Source organism: Oryzias latipes, chromosome 6, assembly GCF_053564925.1.
Source record: "Oryzias latipes strain Hd-rR chromosome 6, Olatipes_Hd-rR_3.1".
Classification (NCBI taxonomy): Eukaryota; Metazoa; Chordata; class Actinopteri; order Beloniformes; family Adrianichthyidae; genus Oryzias; species Oryzias latipes.
The window spans coordinates 13,399,787-13,417,103 of record NC_136242.1 but is presented as its reverse complement, the minus strand read 5'-3'; the positions used below and the strand labels follow the sequence as shown (position 1 = coordinate 13,417,103).

The window sequence follows — 17,317 nt, the reverse complement described above, 5'->3', positions numbered from 1 at the left end:
ACCCTCATAACTCAATGAATAAAAGCTGTGATAAAAGTAGAAGAAAAATCTTATAATTTTTATACTAAATGGAATAAAAGGAAAAGTACAAAAAGTCTTTCCATTGATCTAAGTTTGGTGTCTGTCCTCAGTTTCAGACTGCTACCCCAGCAAAAAAGAAATCTTTTTGGGTCAATATTATTGACAAATAACATGCAATACAAGCTTCTTTAAACATTGCAAAAATAATAAAAGCAATATTGATGAATTAAATCTTGTTGGCCAATCTGGGCAAAAACTAAACTAAAGTAAGAAGTCCTTGTTTAAAAATGTCTTCTTTTTTACTTGCAAGAAAAGTAATTTTGTTATGAAAGCTTTAAATGGTAAAACAACCTTATTAATCTTGGTGAATTGACTTTTTTTCCTTAAAATATGAGTTCTTGTTGAGACTATTTTTCTTTACCTACTGGCAGATTTTTTTAAAGCATTTTTTTCCATATTTTAGGAAGTTTTGACTTATTTCTAGAGGTGCTGTTTTTTTCAGTGACAAACTCTCCTTTTGGTAGGAGACGGATGGAGACTGAGCTCTCAGAGGGAGGGACCTCCTCTGCCTCCCGTCAAAGCTATAAAGGAGCTCCAGTTGGAGACTGCAGCCGGCTCACTGAGACGTACTGATGAGCGGGCGGCACGGTGAGTGTTTGTGTTAAAGAGAGCCTCCATCTGTGTGAAGTAAAAGAAAAGAAAAAAAAACCTCAAGACTTGCTTAGTGGGAGGCTGATCCCAGAGCAGAGGAGGAGGAGGAGAGAGGAAAAAGCAGGAGGAAGACTTGAAGAGACGCACATCAGAGCGTGGAACAGGTCCCCTTTGCAGCCCCTCCAGCCTGAGCAGACATGCCTAACTTTGCCGGCAACTGGAAGATGCGGAAGAGTGAGAATTTTGATGAACTACTCAAAGCCCTCGGTAAGCCCTCTCCTGCTTGTTTTCTGCGTGACACATCCATCATGCGCTCTCAGGAGAAAGCGTTTCTTGTGCTCTGGAATGCCATCATCACTTCCCACAACATCATATTGTTCCACAGCAGCGTCCGGGAAACAGGAGGCAGGAGATGCTGCTGAGGAGGTGTGTGTGTGTGTGTGGGGGGGGGGGGGGGGGGGCATTACAGGAGACATGAAACTATGGATGCTGAATTCCTGCCTAAAACAGACGTGCCATTGTTTTATAAAGAGAAGAGGGGACCGGGGGGGGGGGGGGGCAGTGTTATTGAGCATTTAAATAGGCCATGCATTAATTATTTTTTCTTCTTTACTGATGCTTTAGATTGAGAGCGGTTTAACTGGGTCATTCATTTGTGCCACAGCGTTTCGTCACGCCGATGGTGAGACCCTGGGGCTCTGCAGAACACTTTGTGTAGAACGTGTTCAGAGAGGTCCTGCTGAGAAGCTCTGCTGGGGCCCAACACCCGCTCCTTTCGCCAAAGTCCTTGAAAGCAGCAAATACTTTTAATTGATTTAAAAACCATAGAAAAAGTTGTATGTCCCAACTATTCAGAGGCTTTCCAGCCCATTTTCTGTTTGATTTTTGAAGTTCTTCAGGCAGGAGCTCCTCTGACTCGGGTAACTGGGTTCAGAGCCTCACCCATCGCCACATCTGCTCCAACAGATCACCTGTTAGCGCCAGAGGCTGACAGAGCACTCAATGTGGATTCCAATGCTGCAGAGCCGCTGTGTTCCATCTACGTCTTTCTAATAATCTGATGAGTTGGACGTTCCCCCGCAGAACCAGACAGAGAAGACAGAGACACATCTGTGTGTGTGTGTGTGTGCGTGTGTGTGTGTGTGTGCACAATTCACAGGGACTGCTTCTCAAAGTCTGACAGCTGATATTGCTAAGGATTGCATGGTTGTTGCAAGTTCCAGTGCTGCAAAGCAACACTGCAAGAAGAGGTGGCCCAAAAAAAGGAAAGAAGCAGTAATATTAGAAGAAACTCACTAGAAAATAGTAAAATAATCAGTCCATGAAGACTGTCATTTTTACCTAACAAGAAGTTATCTCAATCACACAAACATTCAAAAAGCAAAAATTTAAATAAAAACGCTGTTAGATAGAAATAATAAAAATTCAATGTTATACATTCCAATAATAACTGTTTTTTTTGCTAGTTCTAAGCAAATTGTTTGTATTTCTGAGCTTTAATGTACCTAATTGACTAATTTTAGAACAAAATGTGAACAAAATGATAACACGATCTTAGTACAAGTTGATCCATCCTAATAGATCACTTATTCAAACACTTATTTTTAGAACATAAATGTACATTTTTGTTTCCTACATAATGACAATTAATGCCAGACCAACAGTTAATGAACTTTAAAACATATAACATTAAAATAACTTTCTTAAAATTGAACCATAAATTACAGAGCAGTTTCAGTTTTTTTGAGTCTTAAATCAAATTTTTCTTGTGTCAAGACGGAAAAAAAGGATTTTGACTCATTTTAATGCCAATATTCTTATTTCTAGAGTGTAGCTCTTAAAGAAAAAAAATCTGCTAATTTTGAGAAAAGCTTGGAAAGGTTTGGAGCAAAGTTCATTTAAAATAATAATAATATCCTAAATCTCTAAAATAAGGTTTTAAATCTTCGCAAGAATCAAATAGTTTGCCGTGTAGCTAATAATGAGTTTCTCATTATGCACCTTTGCTGACCCAGATGACTCTCTGGGACCCCCGGAGAGGTTGTTCATCCTGCATTTCTTAAGGTGCATCGATATTTCATCGTTTCCTTGGATGTTAGGGCAGATTTTCACGGTTCAGTGAGGACCATGCATAATTAATGCTGTGAAAACACATAGCGTGACCTCCAGGATCAAGGGTAGGGTCCAAAGGGCTGTCACAGTAATACTTTTTTAATTCCTGGGTATTAACCAGACTAGACCTCTGTCCATTTAGGGTGGATTCATTTACCCCCAAAAGTCATTAAGGATGTTAAAAGAAAAGGCACAATCTGAAAAAATCAAAATCAAAGATCCAGGATTTGGTAGGACATGAGGCCAAATGCCCCTCGTAGAGTCAGAGCGTGCGTGTCTGACAGTTGTCATAAGCCTGGGTTGTCCCTTTGACAGGATTGCCGCTCTTGCAGCCATCAGACAAAGAAGAGAGGCAGCACTAACCCACTCTGACATCCTCCAGAGTTTGGATCTTTTCCCTTCGGACACGACTTAGCAGTCCCCAAGACTGACCTCCAAACTCCACCATCAGTTTTGATAAATAGTTGGGGATCTGTCAGAGCCAAGGAAAAGTTTTTAGTCTGAGACAAACAGATTTCGAGCAGTCGTGGTAAAAACAAAAAATTGTTGTTGAAGCGCAAACATCGATGCAAAAATAGCTTCTTCAAATGTGAAAAAAATCTTTAAATAGGCACAAAATAATATCTGTCAATGGGGTAAAATACTGTACATATTTATACTTATTTTAAGATTTTTTTTTTACACGTTTTCTTAAACTAAGATTATTTTAAAAATGAAAAACTTTCTTGATGAGATCATTTTTCGTGCGAGGCAGAAAATTGGACAATTTTTCTTGAAAAAAGTCATTTTACTTTCTTAAGATTGAGGTTTTTGCAGTGTGGGGAAACATGCAGCCGGCAAGTCTCGCCATATCAGCGGTCCTGAGCTGATGGAATATGGCGTGAGAGGTGATGTCAGCTTCTGGGGCTTTATGTTTTTTAATGTAAGTTAAAAAAAAAGATGCAAAAATAGTTATTTTTGTATTACAGATGAGTGGCTACAAAGGACATCTATTTTAAGGGTCACACTGGTGAAAAACAAAACAAAAGAAAAACAAGAGAATATCACTGGGCATCACAGAAGCATTCATCCTCCCAAACATATTCAACCCCCCCCCCAATCATACTTTATGTATTTAAAATAGCTCATGTTACAATAATGACACGAGCCCCCCTCCACCCGACTCACAAGCTCTGTGTCGTGTGTGTTCAGGGGTGAACGCCATGCTAAGGAAGGTCGCCGTGGCTGCAGCCTCCAACCCTCAGGTGGAGATCCGTCAGGATGGAGATCAGTTCTACATCAAAACGTCCACCAGTGTGCGCACCACCGAGATCAACTTTCACATTGGGGAGGAGTTTGATGAGGAGACGGTGGACGGGCGGAAGTGCAAGGTAAAGCCCCGCCTTTGCTTCATCATCGGGCTTATGAAGCTGTTATTGTCTTTATGAAATCGTAAAGAAACATTTTGAGGCTTTTATTTTGTAGACGCAGGAGGTCCTTTCAATAACTGAGTGGTTTGGGTAAACTTTGAGGTTTTGAGTCAGAGTTGAGGCCTTGAGTTCAACACATGATTTAAAACATACCCTTTAATATAAAATATATATTATTTTGTCTTTCACTTGGTATCATCTCCACGTCTGAGCAGGTATTAGGAGAAGCTCAAGTTGGATGAAAGCTCCTCTCTGAAGCTGTTGATGAAGGGGAGGGGGCCGATTCTCTGATCCCTAAGCTTTCATTCAGCAACTCACAGGACACTTTAATGCCAGTAAATCTGCACTGGATTTTAGAAAATCATTAAGGAAAATACGAGTTTAAAATGAGCAAGTGGTGATAAATAAGAAACATCTTGTATGTAATCAAATGCATTAAGTAAAGCCAGACAGAACAGGCGTTTTGTGTTACAGACAATGGTTTCCTGGAAAAGTCTGATATAAATGCAACCCTGGGACACTTATCTCATCAGTGGGATGAAGAAAATTGAATACAGGATTACGTCACCGTCCCAGATCCTTAAAACATTTAAAAACTGAAAAGTAATCATCCTGGCGTTTTTATTTAAATAAGTTTAGAGACAAACGAACCACTACAGTGTTTGAGTTTATGCTTTTTAATAACAACATACTTCAAAATGCCTACGTTTGGAAGAATAAATGGCTTGTCATAGTCTGCTCTGTGTTTTCATCTCCCCCCAAGGTGCTGGATACACTGAGATGTCACAGACAGGAAGAAACGTTGTCACTAACAGGGACTTTCACAATAAAATGTCACGCTGTTCCACAGAGAAGTTGTGGCAAAGCAGCCCCCATGATTCTGCAGAGGAATAGTTATATGACTGATAAAAATCAGCATCTAATGAGGCTTGAAAGGCTTTTTTGGTTATCTCTGAATGATAATGGTTACGTATTGACTTTTCTGCAGTCGGGTATGCAGGCTTCCTCTGCAGCTTCATGTGAAAGAAACTCACCAGTTTTGCTGAAACTGCAGAGTTGAGAAGTGACTCATGGTCCAATACACACTTCTTTCCCGGTTCCTGAAATGTTTCATTCCTAAAACTTTAGCAGTGAAGGTTTTTCTTTATCTTAAAATAACATTTTTGTCATAGTTTCTCCTCAATTTATATGTGGTTTTGCAAAAACACTGAGTGCTCAATATTGTGTCCCCAGTGGGTTTTTTAAAGTGTCAAACTGACCATTTATGACCTAAGAATGCTCACTATAACTATAAAACTTAAAATGTGAGAATCTTTTCCACTTAGTTAAGTCACACCAGTCACCTCAGGTTCATTAACTACCCTGAGTTGGCCATATTAGACTTTTACGTACAGCGGTTCACAAAAAACCGTGCCTCAAATACCATATTTATGCCAAATTCACGTTTTGTCAAAGTCTAGCCAGAACTTTAGATGTTCTAAAACTCTTTGACAAGCCTCACTTAGTTAGTTTCATGCAAAGTCATGTGTTTGAAATTGCTTTAAAAGAACATTTCTCAATCAAATATAAAAATCAGCCATCTAAAGAAATACTAGGGTCATCATACAAGAGTAGAAGGGGAATGGATTACTCTGCCAGTCAGTAAAATCGGGAACTGATTTATGCAAAAAGCCCCTCCTCACATTCACCCAACATGGAATTTTTAGAGAAAAATATTACTGTTACAGAGATTTAGAGGAAGGAAAGAAAAACACAAACTTTTTCTTTACAGAAAAGAACAAACATGCTCGTTCAAATTTGTTTCAAAACTGAGTGTTATCTGTCAGTTTAAGGGCCACGCCCGTGTTTGTGTCATGAGGTTCCTAAAAATAATAATCTGCTGTCATGAGGAAACAGCTGTAAATATGATTACAACAGAGGACTGCTGGTGTCAGAGACGTGAGCCGGGTTTCCCTTGATGTGCTTAAAATGCTTCAAACTGAAGTCACAGGGTGGCAATTTAGCTTCAGCGTCAGAGTTTTTATATGAAACCTTAATCTTTCATTTGACTTTTTATGACCAGTGCCTTTCTGTGTTTTTTTGCCTCTTCTGTCTCATTTTAAATGACTTTCACAGATAAACAGTAAATGGCGTATACTTATATAGTTTTCTTCCTACAAGGCCCAAAGCGCTTTACAGTCACAGACCCAGTCACCCAGGCAAACACACATTCAAACACTGGTGACAGGATTAATGTTGATTTTATATATTTATATATATATCCATTTTTTAACCATTGCGGTAAGCCTTTGATAACTAGATTGAAGTTTTTTTTAAAAAGAAAGTAACTAGTTCCAGATCAGGTGTTGACCAAGTAAGGCTGTGTTTTTCTACTCTATAGTTCCAGTTTTTTTTTTTTAAATAAAAAACCGTCGTCATCTCCATGGAAAAAGTAATATTTATGACAACTGTAACCATATTTTGAGTTTACGTCTGAGTTCTACATTTTACATAAAGGGGTTGTGGTGTTTTGATCGATGGATGACTTTTAAATCCTGATTTTTCAAATCTGCTTTAAAATCTGCCAGATTTACTTTTTCCAAATATTGAAAGGATTTGATGACATCATACAACTCACTAAAAATGGAACAACTAACAAAACTAGTTTCAGCGGGGCCCCTAGGTCACATGACCACACTCCTATTAACAGTCTGTAACTCCTCCTCCAGTAATTTTACGCTCTAAGCGGGCCCTGCAACGGCTCAATAGTCACGCATCACGGCTACAGGGAACCATGTAAAGGGTGGTGTGTTTTATTTTTGTCTAAGCTGTTGTTTAGTTTAAACAGAAAAAAGTCAGATCAAGAGCTCAGATTACCTCGGTTATGAAAAAAAACTTTTTTTCTCTGTTATGAAGAGTTGTCTCCTGCAGAGTGGATAATGATCTGAAAGAAACGGTTCTGTTGGGGTTTTCTCCCACCCAAAAGTCTTCTTTTGCTGAGAAATATAGCTGCAAATACACTGATAACATCTATTGATTTTAATCGAGGTATTAATATCAAAAAGCATTACTCACACGGCTGTCAAAAGGCAACTATAACCCAAAACCCCTTATAGTTGCACTGATTTGTGTTCATATCTAAACTGCTGTATAAAAGCATATTTTAAAATAGTAAAATAAATATATTTTTAATTTATTACATATTTTTGTTTAAAGAAACATCTCAGTTTTAAACTGAAATGTAACTAGTTATTTTGTTACGTTAGTTTGGCTTTACACACTGTCTAACAAGTATGAGCACCTTTCCAAGGTTTTATGAGGGTAAAGGGGTTTTACATGTCAGGTTGCTCATCCACGAAAAATATTTGCAATTGAGGGCAAACCTGGTGATTAAGAAGGCGAGTTATTCTTTATGACCATTTCCCAAACATGTCTAGTATCTTTTTTCATAACTAAAATGCAGTCAGTTGTAATGCATTTCCATACAATTGAAAAACTAAGTAATTCAGTTCCTGCACATGTTATACAGTATAAATATTACAGAAAAATGAGGTCACAGGGATATGATCTGATCCTAAAAATGTCCACACACAAAAAAAAAAAAAACCTAAAGCTCCAGCTCACAGGTGGGATCCAACACTTCCGGTCAGTCCCAGAGGAGTCAGAGGCTTTAGTGCAGAGTGGCAGCGTTATGTGAAGAGGAGGAACCTTCAAAACAGAGATTTATTCTTTTTCCTGTTTGCCAGCTGAGGTTTAAATGCATTATACGAGGATGCTGCATGCAGCGTATCACATTAGATTCAATTCATGGGTTCTTCCTCCCCGAGGCAAAAGACTCCGACAAACTCAACTGGTTGCTATGGAGACAGACTTAGCTGTGATGCTTTGCTGGGAGACGCAAAGTGGGGGCAGGTGCTGGTAATCTCACTGACGGGATGCTCAACCATAAGACTTGAAAACCTAAAACCAACGTCTTTGAATTGTTTTGACCTGTGGTGCAGCGGCCATGCCTCCTTGTAGATGTTGGGGTTAAATTAAGGAAGGCGGTCATGTGGGGTCCGGCTGAAGATCCATTTAAAATGAGGAGGCAGCAGCAAACCACTACACAAACAAATGTTCTGTTTGTGTTGAGAACAACTCAAGTTTAAACTCAGATTTTAACACTTTGGGGTTTTTTTTGTCTCAAGCGGTAATTATTATTTATGGTTTAAACTTAAGGCCCGACACACCGGGACAAATTTCGCGTGCGATTTTCGCCGACGTTTAACGCCTCGTGACTAAACAAAGGGCACCAATGAGAGTGTGCACACCGACGCGAAAAAAAGCCACGCGTCAAAGCGTCAAAAAAAAAACGCCTCGGGTTCGTTTTTTTTTTTTGACGCGTCACGTCGAAATCTATTCGACCAATGAGAATGCCGCTTTTGCACACGTGTCTGGAGCTTCTGAAGTTACAGTAAAACACAACTTGGGGACGCTCAAACACAAAACTGCCTTTCTGAGCACACATACCAGCGAAGAAGATAGACGCCGAGTTGCATCTACACAGCCGCGAAGAAATAATGACGGACATTCTAAAATATCCCCGAACCAAGCACCAGTTGGAGCAACTGGTGCTTGAAATATTCATGTTTTCTTTGTATGACTCTGACAAGCGTGTAAATACTTGCGATCTCTTCTTCTGAGGGAAAAGCGACTGTAAGAAGCGTAAAGTTGTGCAGCGCCACCTTGTGTACAGGAGTATTTCTGTTTTATATTAAGCGCCATCTAATGTCAGGGAATGAAATTGCATGTTCGCTCGGCTCATCGTCAGCGAAAATCGCCTGGGTGTGAATACAAAAAACGTGGCGAAAAACGCTGGCGAATAACGCCTGGCGAATATTCGTCCCGGTGTGTACGGGCCTTCATTCTGATTTTCTTTTTTTATGATGATTAAGTGTTTGTTTCAGTAGTTAAATCATATCTGGTCTAGAAAAACTGTTGTTAAACAGTATTTTATCATGGTTTTGTCAAGTTTAATAAAAGTTCACATTTTCCACCTAAAAACCTTTTTTCTTTTCATAGGTGGAAACAATTCATTCAAGTTTTAACCTGCAAATTTATCACAAAAATGCTACCAAGTTGATGTTTATGTTCAAGAATGACTCATATGGTGAAAATAGGATAAAATCCAAAATGGTTTAAAATCACATGATATAATGTAAAGTAAAGGGACCCTTTATTTGACCCTTTATCCCAAATTCTAGAGTGAAGTTATTGGGCTGAACCACAGTTTCCAATCGGATCTTTTCTACAAAAACAAGTGCCAGCCTTTGAACTTCCAAATTGAAGCCAGTTTGAAAATAAAATCACTGGAATGCAGTTCACTAACAGACCTCTGGGGGGTTCACTTTCCGGCAAATAAGTTTCCATTCGGTTCAATGTAAAACCAACCAGTAATTAAAAATATTGTCCTTTATCTTGAGCACTTTGAATTACCTTGTTTCTAAAGCTGCTTCATCTTGTCAAACTTTCATTTTAGTTTTTAATATTTGTGATCAAACCATGATCATAGTCATCAAACTTTAGCTTCCTAAACAATCCCATGTTAAAAAATACTGGCGTACATTTTTCATTTTTTTCTGGACACCGATTTAATGTAATTGCATCCGTTGATCCAAATTTGGTGAATGTCAGAGATTGTGAAGAATAAAGGGGATGAAGCAAAATCTGAAATCCTGTTTAGAGATGTTTTGCATTTGGGAACTGTCCTCTTTAGCATGATGATGCTTCAAGGTCTGCTCCCGTCCCTGCAGAGCCTCGCCACCTGGGAGTCAGAGAACAAGATTCACTGCCAGCAGACCCTGGTGGACGGCGACGGCCCCAAGACCTACTGGACCCGGGAGCTGAACGGAGATGAGCTCACCCTGGTAAACTTGCAGTCCTCGAGAGCCTCGTGATGAATGAGCGCTCAAACAAAAGAATGATCATTCGCAGACGCTTATCCCAGGGTTCCTGCGCTGGAAGGCAAGTCTTTTGTTTTCTGGTTCGTTCTCGCCAACGTGAGAGCAAGATCTCACATCAGGACCTGGGAGGGGTCTCTCCTTCCATTACTCACGTCATAAATTATAGATCTTTAATCTTTCATCACTTTGAAGCCGACCAGGAGGAAGTCTGATCTTCCAGCGGCTCTAGTGCCTGAGAAATGTTTGAAAACAGGGAGTGTGTGAAGTCGCCCTGGAGATCTGACCGTTGAGGAAACGAGAGAGCCTCTTTCCCAAGAAGCTGAGCTTTCATCCGCCCTGTGGAGAGATGTCAAAGGAGAACCAAGGGGAGCTGCTACCCTGACATAATTGTACCCCCCCCCCTCACCCCCGCCCCTCTGGTATTATGGAGATTAATAAGTGCTGGAGTCAGAGGATCTTAAGCCCCTGGATCCATGTGTAGGGAAGCAGACTAGCACTGGGAAACGAGGCAAAGTCCTTCCCTCTGCGCTCCCACGCTCTCCTCTGTTCTCCTCTGTGTGAGGGTTAAAATCCTAGAACAACAAACACAGAAGGTTAGATGCTTGCAAGATCCTCGCAGGATGTTTGCGCAGCCTCATGTTCCAGGGCAGAGGCCACATAAGTGGAAGGCAAACTGCTTCGGTCGATGCCCTTGACGTTTTCGTGCCGAGCTCCTCCGTGGTGAGACTGTCAAGCTGAGAGGTCAGAACACATTAGCTCCTCTGCCGTGTGGAGGTGATAAAAGCAGAGTGCCTGCCCCCCGGCTGACACCGGCCAGCTGCCCCCGGAAGGCCCGAACTGCAGAGCTTCGGTTCGGGCTTTACGTTTCCCGGCTTTTCTCACGTCATGAAGAGGGGTCACCATCCCAAAACACCACCGTCTCACTGTAAAATGAAACTGGTTTGCCCCACGAATGAAAGCCAAATTCCTCTGTGTGCTTAGAGCGCAGTGTAACGGCAGAGATGACATGGTTCTCATTGATGCTGGATCCTGGTTTGGTGCTAAAAAATAAACTGAAATGACTGTTTGAGCATGAAGGACGACGAAGACAGAAAGAAAGGTCACTGGAGCATGTGTGCAGATGTAAAGGGCAGATGTGGAAAGATTGAAATCAGATTTGAGCAACACAGTCACTTTGTATTACCTTCACTTCCTTTTGAGGGACTGGAGAACTTTATAGAAGTGAGTATACAGTGCTGATTAAAATATTGCATTCGTTACCTTACTGGGCTTTTAAAGTATGCTCAATATTATTTCAATTTAAAAAAAAAAAAATCAGTCAATAATAGAAATTAAGATAAGGATAAAAAATTTGGAAACGATTTTTTTTTAGAGTTTGTTTCACTTATTCATAAATTAACTCAAACTCTCACTCCATTCATCTTTTGATCTATTGTAAAAGCGTTCCCAGTGGTCTTCAAATTATGATTATGCCATTTTTAGCCAAAATCAACAACTTGTGTTGTTTCCTAGGACATGGTGTCTGCAGAGCGGCAGGATTTCATTAGAAATTTGCCTCAGAGTTGTGGGCAGGATTGTTGGTGTGGAGTAAGCCAGCCTGTTGCTGAGAGCTCTTTGTTTTCTGCTAGCTTACAGCCTCTTACACCCACGTCCTAACATTCCCAGTGCAACTAAACTGGTGAGCAATATCTGAGCTATACAGCAGCTTTGAGCCAGATTCCAGCTCGGACGTACAAAGACGTACTGAACATGGATCTGTTTGTCTGATATTGGATGCATCAGAATGGAGCAGAGCAGGGAGCTTGTGACCCAATGCAACAAAAATCACATTTTTTTATTGGAGTGGTTCTTTAACTTCATGTTCTAGAAAGCTGAAATCAGATTATTTTGTCTCTCAGATCTGACTTTTCTGGACTTTCTGAATCAAGAAATAACTTTAAAAGAAGCGAAGCACTAAAAAGCTTCTAAAAGACCAAGCTGTCTTTAAAAAAAGCAATATAGATATGGAAAAATCTGTATCTGATCTGTATTTGGAAATCTACTAACAAAACTCTTTCTGGATCTGTGGAACTTCATAGAACCATGACAGAGAAATAACTAAATATATAAAAACTAGTATTTTTAGTTTTTTTGGTTTACCATTGCCTGTTTCAAATATTTTACTTAAATGAATGATAAAAAATGTAAGTAAAATGCAATAGTAAAGTAAGGTAAATCAGCCACTCTGATTGCGATACATTTTGAAAATGCGATACATTTTGATTCTAAGAAACAGCAACCTTTAACACAAAAACAAAAGCCAGAGGAAAAATATTAACATCAGTGCTGAACCGGAAAATGATCTCAAAGTAGATTTTTCAATATCAATCCTGCAAAATATTTAAATCAATTAAAGAAATTTTACAGAAAATAGTTTCTGCTCAGTAATTTAGAGAACCTGTCTGTACATTCATGTGGAAGTATTTAATGAGTCAAATTGAAAGCTTATGAAAACAAGTGTCATCGTTTGCCTCAAATCTGCAGTTCATCAACAAAGAAGCCTGACTGTGGACAACATGAGCATTCCTTAGAGTTAACCCATCTGGCTCATGTTTAAGTGAATATTTAAAAAAAAAAATCCTAGTTAAATATTGCGATTTGTGAAGTTTTTGTCTTTAAAAAAATGATCTGTAAACTTTAAAACAGACTCTCTGAATTTGAGATGTGAGCAAGTTGCCAAAAATCCTCCCAGACACGGAGGCAGGCAAGCTGAGCCATCATGGAGCTGGAGTCTGACAGCATGTGGCACTTTACGCTCTAAGTGGGGCACATTCCCGCCCAATCTGCAGGATCTGTGCAATTGGTTTAGTGTGGAAACTCTTGGAGGGGAGAGCAGTGTGGACTTTGTCTGGAGCTGCATGATATGAAATCAGAAATGAACATAAATCCAGGAGATGCTCCAGCTTTCTCTTAGTCTTGTTGTTTTTCATTGTTGCACAGAGGAAGTTCTCACCAGAAAGCATCCAACCTGATTGAATTTAGTTGTAATTTAAGTCAGTTTAATTGCTTTGATATGGTGACCAAAACTATGAGTTCAGACATTTTTTTCAGTCAATCTGAACTGTTGCCATGGAGATTTGGGTAACGCGTTGTAATAAGGGCCCCTTTATTAATGTTGATTAATGCATAATTAGGTATTAATTAAGCATCAAACAAAGTGCTAACAGTAAATTATAAACTTTTGTTTACTGCGAACTAATGCATTAAATAAAACACATATAATACAAATTAATACAAAAAGGGACTGTTAAGACTTCAAGAGTTACATAATGCTTAATTATGCATTATCTAACATTAATACACTGACCAAAAATATAAACAGAACACTTTTGTTATTGCTCCCATTTTTTATGGTATGAACTCAAAGATGTGAAACATTTTCCACATACACAAAATAACCAGTTCTCTGAAATATTGTTCACAAATCCTTCTAAATCTGTGATAGTGAGCACTTCTCCTTTGACAAGACAATCCATCCCACCTCACAGGTGTGCCATATCAAGATGCTGATTAGACAGCATGATTATTGCACAGGTGTGCCTTAGACTGGCCACAACAAAAGGCCACTCTGAAATCTTCAGTTTTGTTTTATTGAGGGGGTCAGGGGACTCAGACAACCAGTCAGTATCTGGTGTGACCACCATTTGCCTCATGAAGTGCGACACATCTCCTTCGCATAGAGTTGATCAGGTTGTCTATTGTGGCCTGTGGAATGTTGGTCCGCTCTTCTTCAAGATTCAGAGCATCCCAAACATCCCAAACATTCTCAATGGGTGACATGTCCAGTGAATATGCTGGCCTTGCAAGAACTGGGATGTTTTCAGCTTCCAAGAATTGTGTACAGATCCTTGCAACATGGGGCCGTGCATTATGATGCTGCAACATGAGGTGATGTTGTTGGATGTACGGCACAAAAAATTCTCGGAAATGCTTTTGGAGACGGCTTATAGTGGAGAAATGGACATTCAATTCCCTAGCTGGTGGACATTCCTTCTATCAGCATGCCAATTGCACGCTCCCTCAAAACTTGCAACATCTGTGGCATTGTGCTGTGTGAGACAACTGAAGATTTCAGAGTGGCCTTTTCTTGTGGCCAGTATAAGGCACACCTGTACAATAATCATGCTGTCTAATCAACATCTTGATATGGCACACCTGCGAGGTGGGATGGATTGTCTTGGTAGAGGAGAAGTGCTCACTATCACAGATTTAGACAGATTTGTGAACTATATTTAAGAGAACTGGTTATTTTGTGTATGTGGAAAATGTTTCACATCTTTGAGTTCATACCATAAAAAATGGGATTGCGTTTATATTTTTGGTCAGTGTAAATGAACCACTTTCATAAAGTGTTACCAAGATGGGAAAGTTTTGTTTCTTCATATGACTGAAATGCAGAATTCTTTGTGCCTCCTGCAGACGTTTGGTGCAGATGACGTGGTGTGCACGAGGGTCTACGTGCGAGAGTGAAGCTCAACGATCTCAAGCTCAACAAATGTCATTTGAATCCATCCTAACGACCTGCTAACATGTTTACCGAGCATCCTGTGTAATCTCTCTGCATCACTCCTATTAGAGTCCACATGCAGCTAGCTGAGCCTGGTTATCTGTAGTGATCATCGTGTCTGTAGCAGTAGCAGGATACGTCAGTGTCCTTCCATTTATGCAACCCTGATGACAGCTGTTTCTGTGAGATTTAAGAGACAAAGCATCCAACATGTGTTCATAAACAATAAAGACGATAAAATTGGAACCAACTCTTCTGAGAATTTGTTTTTCATTTATATACAGAAAACATAGAAATTCTGAGTGTTATTTATTGTTTGTGGACTTTTTGATCTTATATGTTTGCTTTTCTTTAGCTGCTCCAGGCATTTGGGTCATGTATTATTTAGCACACTGACTCCCAAATCTGGTCTGCAATTGGAGATTTCAGATTCAAATTTACTTTATTGTCCCTGACAGGAAATTACGTAAATGCCAACTGTTTCTTCACTTGATTTATTCATTTGTGTGCATTACTTTAATATTGTTATCATCACTTATTATTTTTTTCATATTGTTTACTTAATACTTACTAATTTACTTAATAAATGCCAGTGTTGTTCCCATATCACAATCATGCAGTTATCATGCAGTGGGGTAAAATTTCTTAAAGTGATTAAGTAATAAGAAGAAGTTGCACGAAATGCTGGAAACTTATAAAATATATACATAGTCTGATATCAATTTTATACATTGATATAATATTTGATATACAATTCTGAGACTCCTCTCTCATTAGCATGATCCAAACTTTTCTCCAAAACCCGTTTATAGACAGTAACTTGGTCCGTGGTGTCCTGTACTTCATCATCATTCCACTAGAGGCAGTAGAGGGCTTTTCCTGCTCATTTTGAAATGGCTGCCTCAATGAAATTTGGTATAACACTTTTGGTGGGAAAAAGATTTGCTAATTTTTCAAAACTTTACAGAAAACACGTTGTAGTCATTACTTCTTATTACTTCTTATTGACTGACTCATACAATGGCAAATGGTGTATACTATTATAGCAATTTACCATCTTCTTAGAAGACCCAAAGTGTTTTATTGTCACAGTCCCATTCACCCGCATACACATCCATTCACACACTGAGGCAGCTCTGCTGCCAAACTCTGGCGCCAATCTATAACCACCAGGATCATTGTGGGGTTCAGTGTCTTGCCCAAGGACACTTCGATGCATGGGAGGACAGGATGGGAGCCAAACCTACGATCTTCACAGAAGTCCACCATTCTACAATCTAATTTTTTGAATTATTCTGACTATTGTTCTAATAGTTACTGGTCTTAACTAGCTGCAGCCTGAGAAGACCAAAGGAGAGATGCTTCCTTTCCCTCCAGCAGAAAGGTCACTGATGACAGCTGTGTGATGTGATTCCCCACATGAAGCCCGTAAAGCACATGAAGATAATTTACATATGCAGTATTAAGGTGATGAATTCTTTGAAAACGTATCCCACTCTCAATTTGCTACATTTTGTTTAATAAAGAATGTTTAAGCTCAGAATTATGGTAAATAAGTGATTGATGGTGAGGTCAGTGCATTGACTGTAGATGAGGACTGGACTGAGTGACACCTCCCTTCTCGATCTAAACAGGAAGTACTCGCTGGTTCCAAAATAGACTGCTACGGATAAGGAAAAAGCTTTTACTCAGTCATTTAATTGTCAGAACAACCATTCATGCTCAGCTCATTTTTCTCATGATAGTTTTTCTTTAGTTCAAGCTATTCAAGTTATGAACTGGCCAATCAGAGGCCTCAATGAAGGCATGCAGTCTCATGTCGAACATTTAAAGCGTTTGACAGATTCTCCGGAGCCTGCTTTCATTGGTAGGGGTGTGGCCTTCCAACAAGCTCAGTTTTGATTGGCGAGAGTGGTTGCCAGACCGACTCTGACCAACCACTGATGTCATCTGGCTGCTCTCACCACAGTCTGCTACACCTTTCCTTTCATTCTTGCTGACACTTATTGTCACACATCACACGTGAAACCTTCCACCCATTCCAACCAGCTTTCACAGGCCTCTTCACCTCTTTCCCACTGTCTCCATTGCGCCGTTGTCCTTAAAGTCCTTCACCTTCTCCATCTCCATTTCCACTCAAATTGCTCTCATTTAAACATAGATACCTTCATGTTCCGTAATGCTTTTCTAAATTGTCCATGACTGTTGATTTCGCATACAGTTCCGTTCCAAAACATCCCCGTGGATACAGAACAGGAATGACCCACACAGAGAATGAACTTTCACTTCCAAATAATCTGCAGGGAGACGTTTGTCATGTTGGCAAAACATGGATTTAAAGTTCAAAGAGAAATCACCCGATGTAAAAAAATTCTGCGCTCATGTGAAAACCCTTCTGGGCTCATCATTTGGAGGCAGAGACATTGAAATAAACAGATGCAGCGGCGTTAACATTTCTTCATCTATCTGACCTCTTTTGCTTCACCAGCCTTTCCATTTGCGCTGCCTGTTGTTTTGCAAATCACAGGAAGCAAACAGGAACAGTTAGCGGTTGTTGGTTTAAAAAGAACAATCTGAGATGAAATGATGATCATTCATGTTTAAAGTATGTGTAGAATCTTGAATTAACTCTCTCCCATTACTGTCTGACAGAAAAC

General features: G+C 39.7%; 1 protein-coding gene across 1 annotated transcript; it reads left to right on the top strand.

Moving 5' to 3' along the window:
• The first annotated feature begins 595 nt into the window (after window positions 1-595).
• crabp1a (cellular retinoic acid binding protein 1a) lies at window positions 596-14,910 on the top strand. Its single transcript, XM_004069481.3, has 4 exons — window positions 596-939; window positions 3,976-4,154; window positions 9,965-10,078; window positions 14,573-14,910. The coding sequence occupies exons 1-4, from the start codon at window positions 870-872 to the stop codon at window positions 14,621-14,623; spliced, it is 414 nt and encodes a 137-aa protein (XP_004069529.1). The 5' UTR covers window positions 596-869; the 3' UTR covers window positions 14,624-14,910.
• Window positions 14,911-17,317: the final 2,407 nt, after the last annotated feature.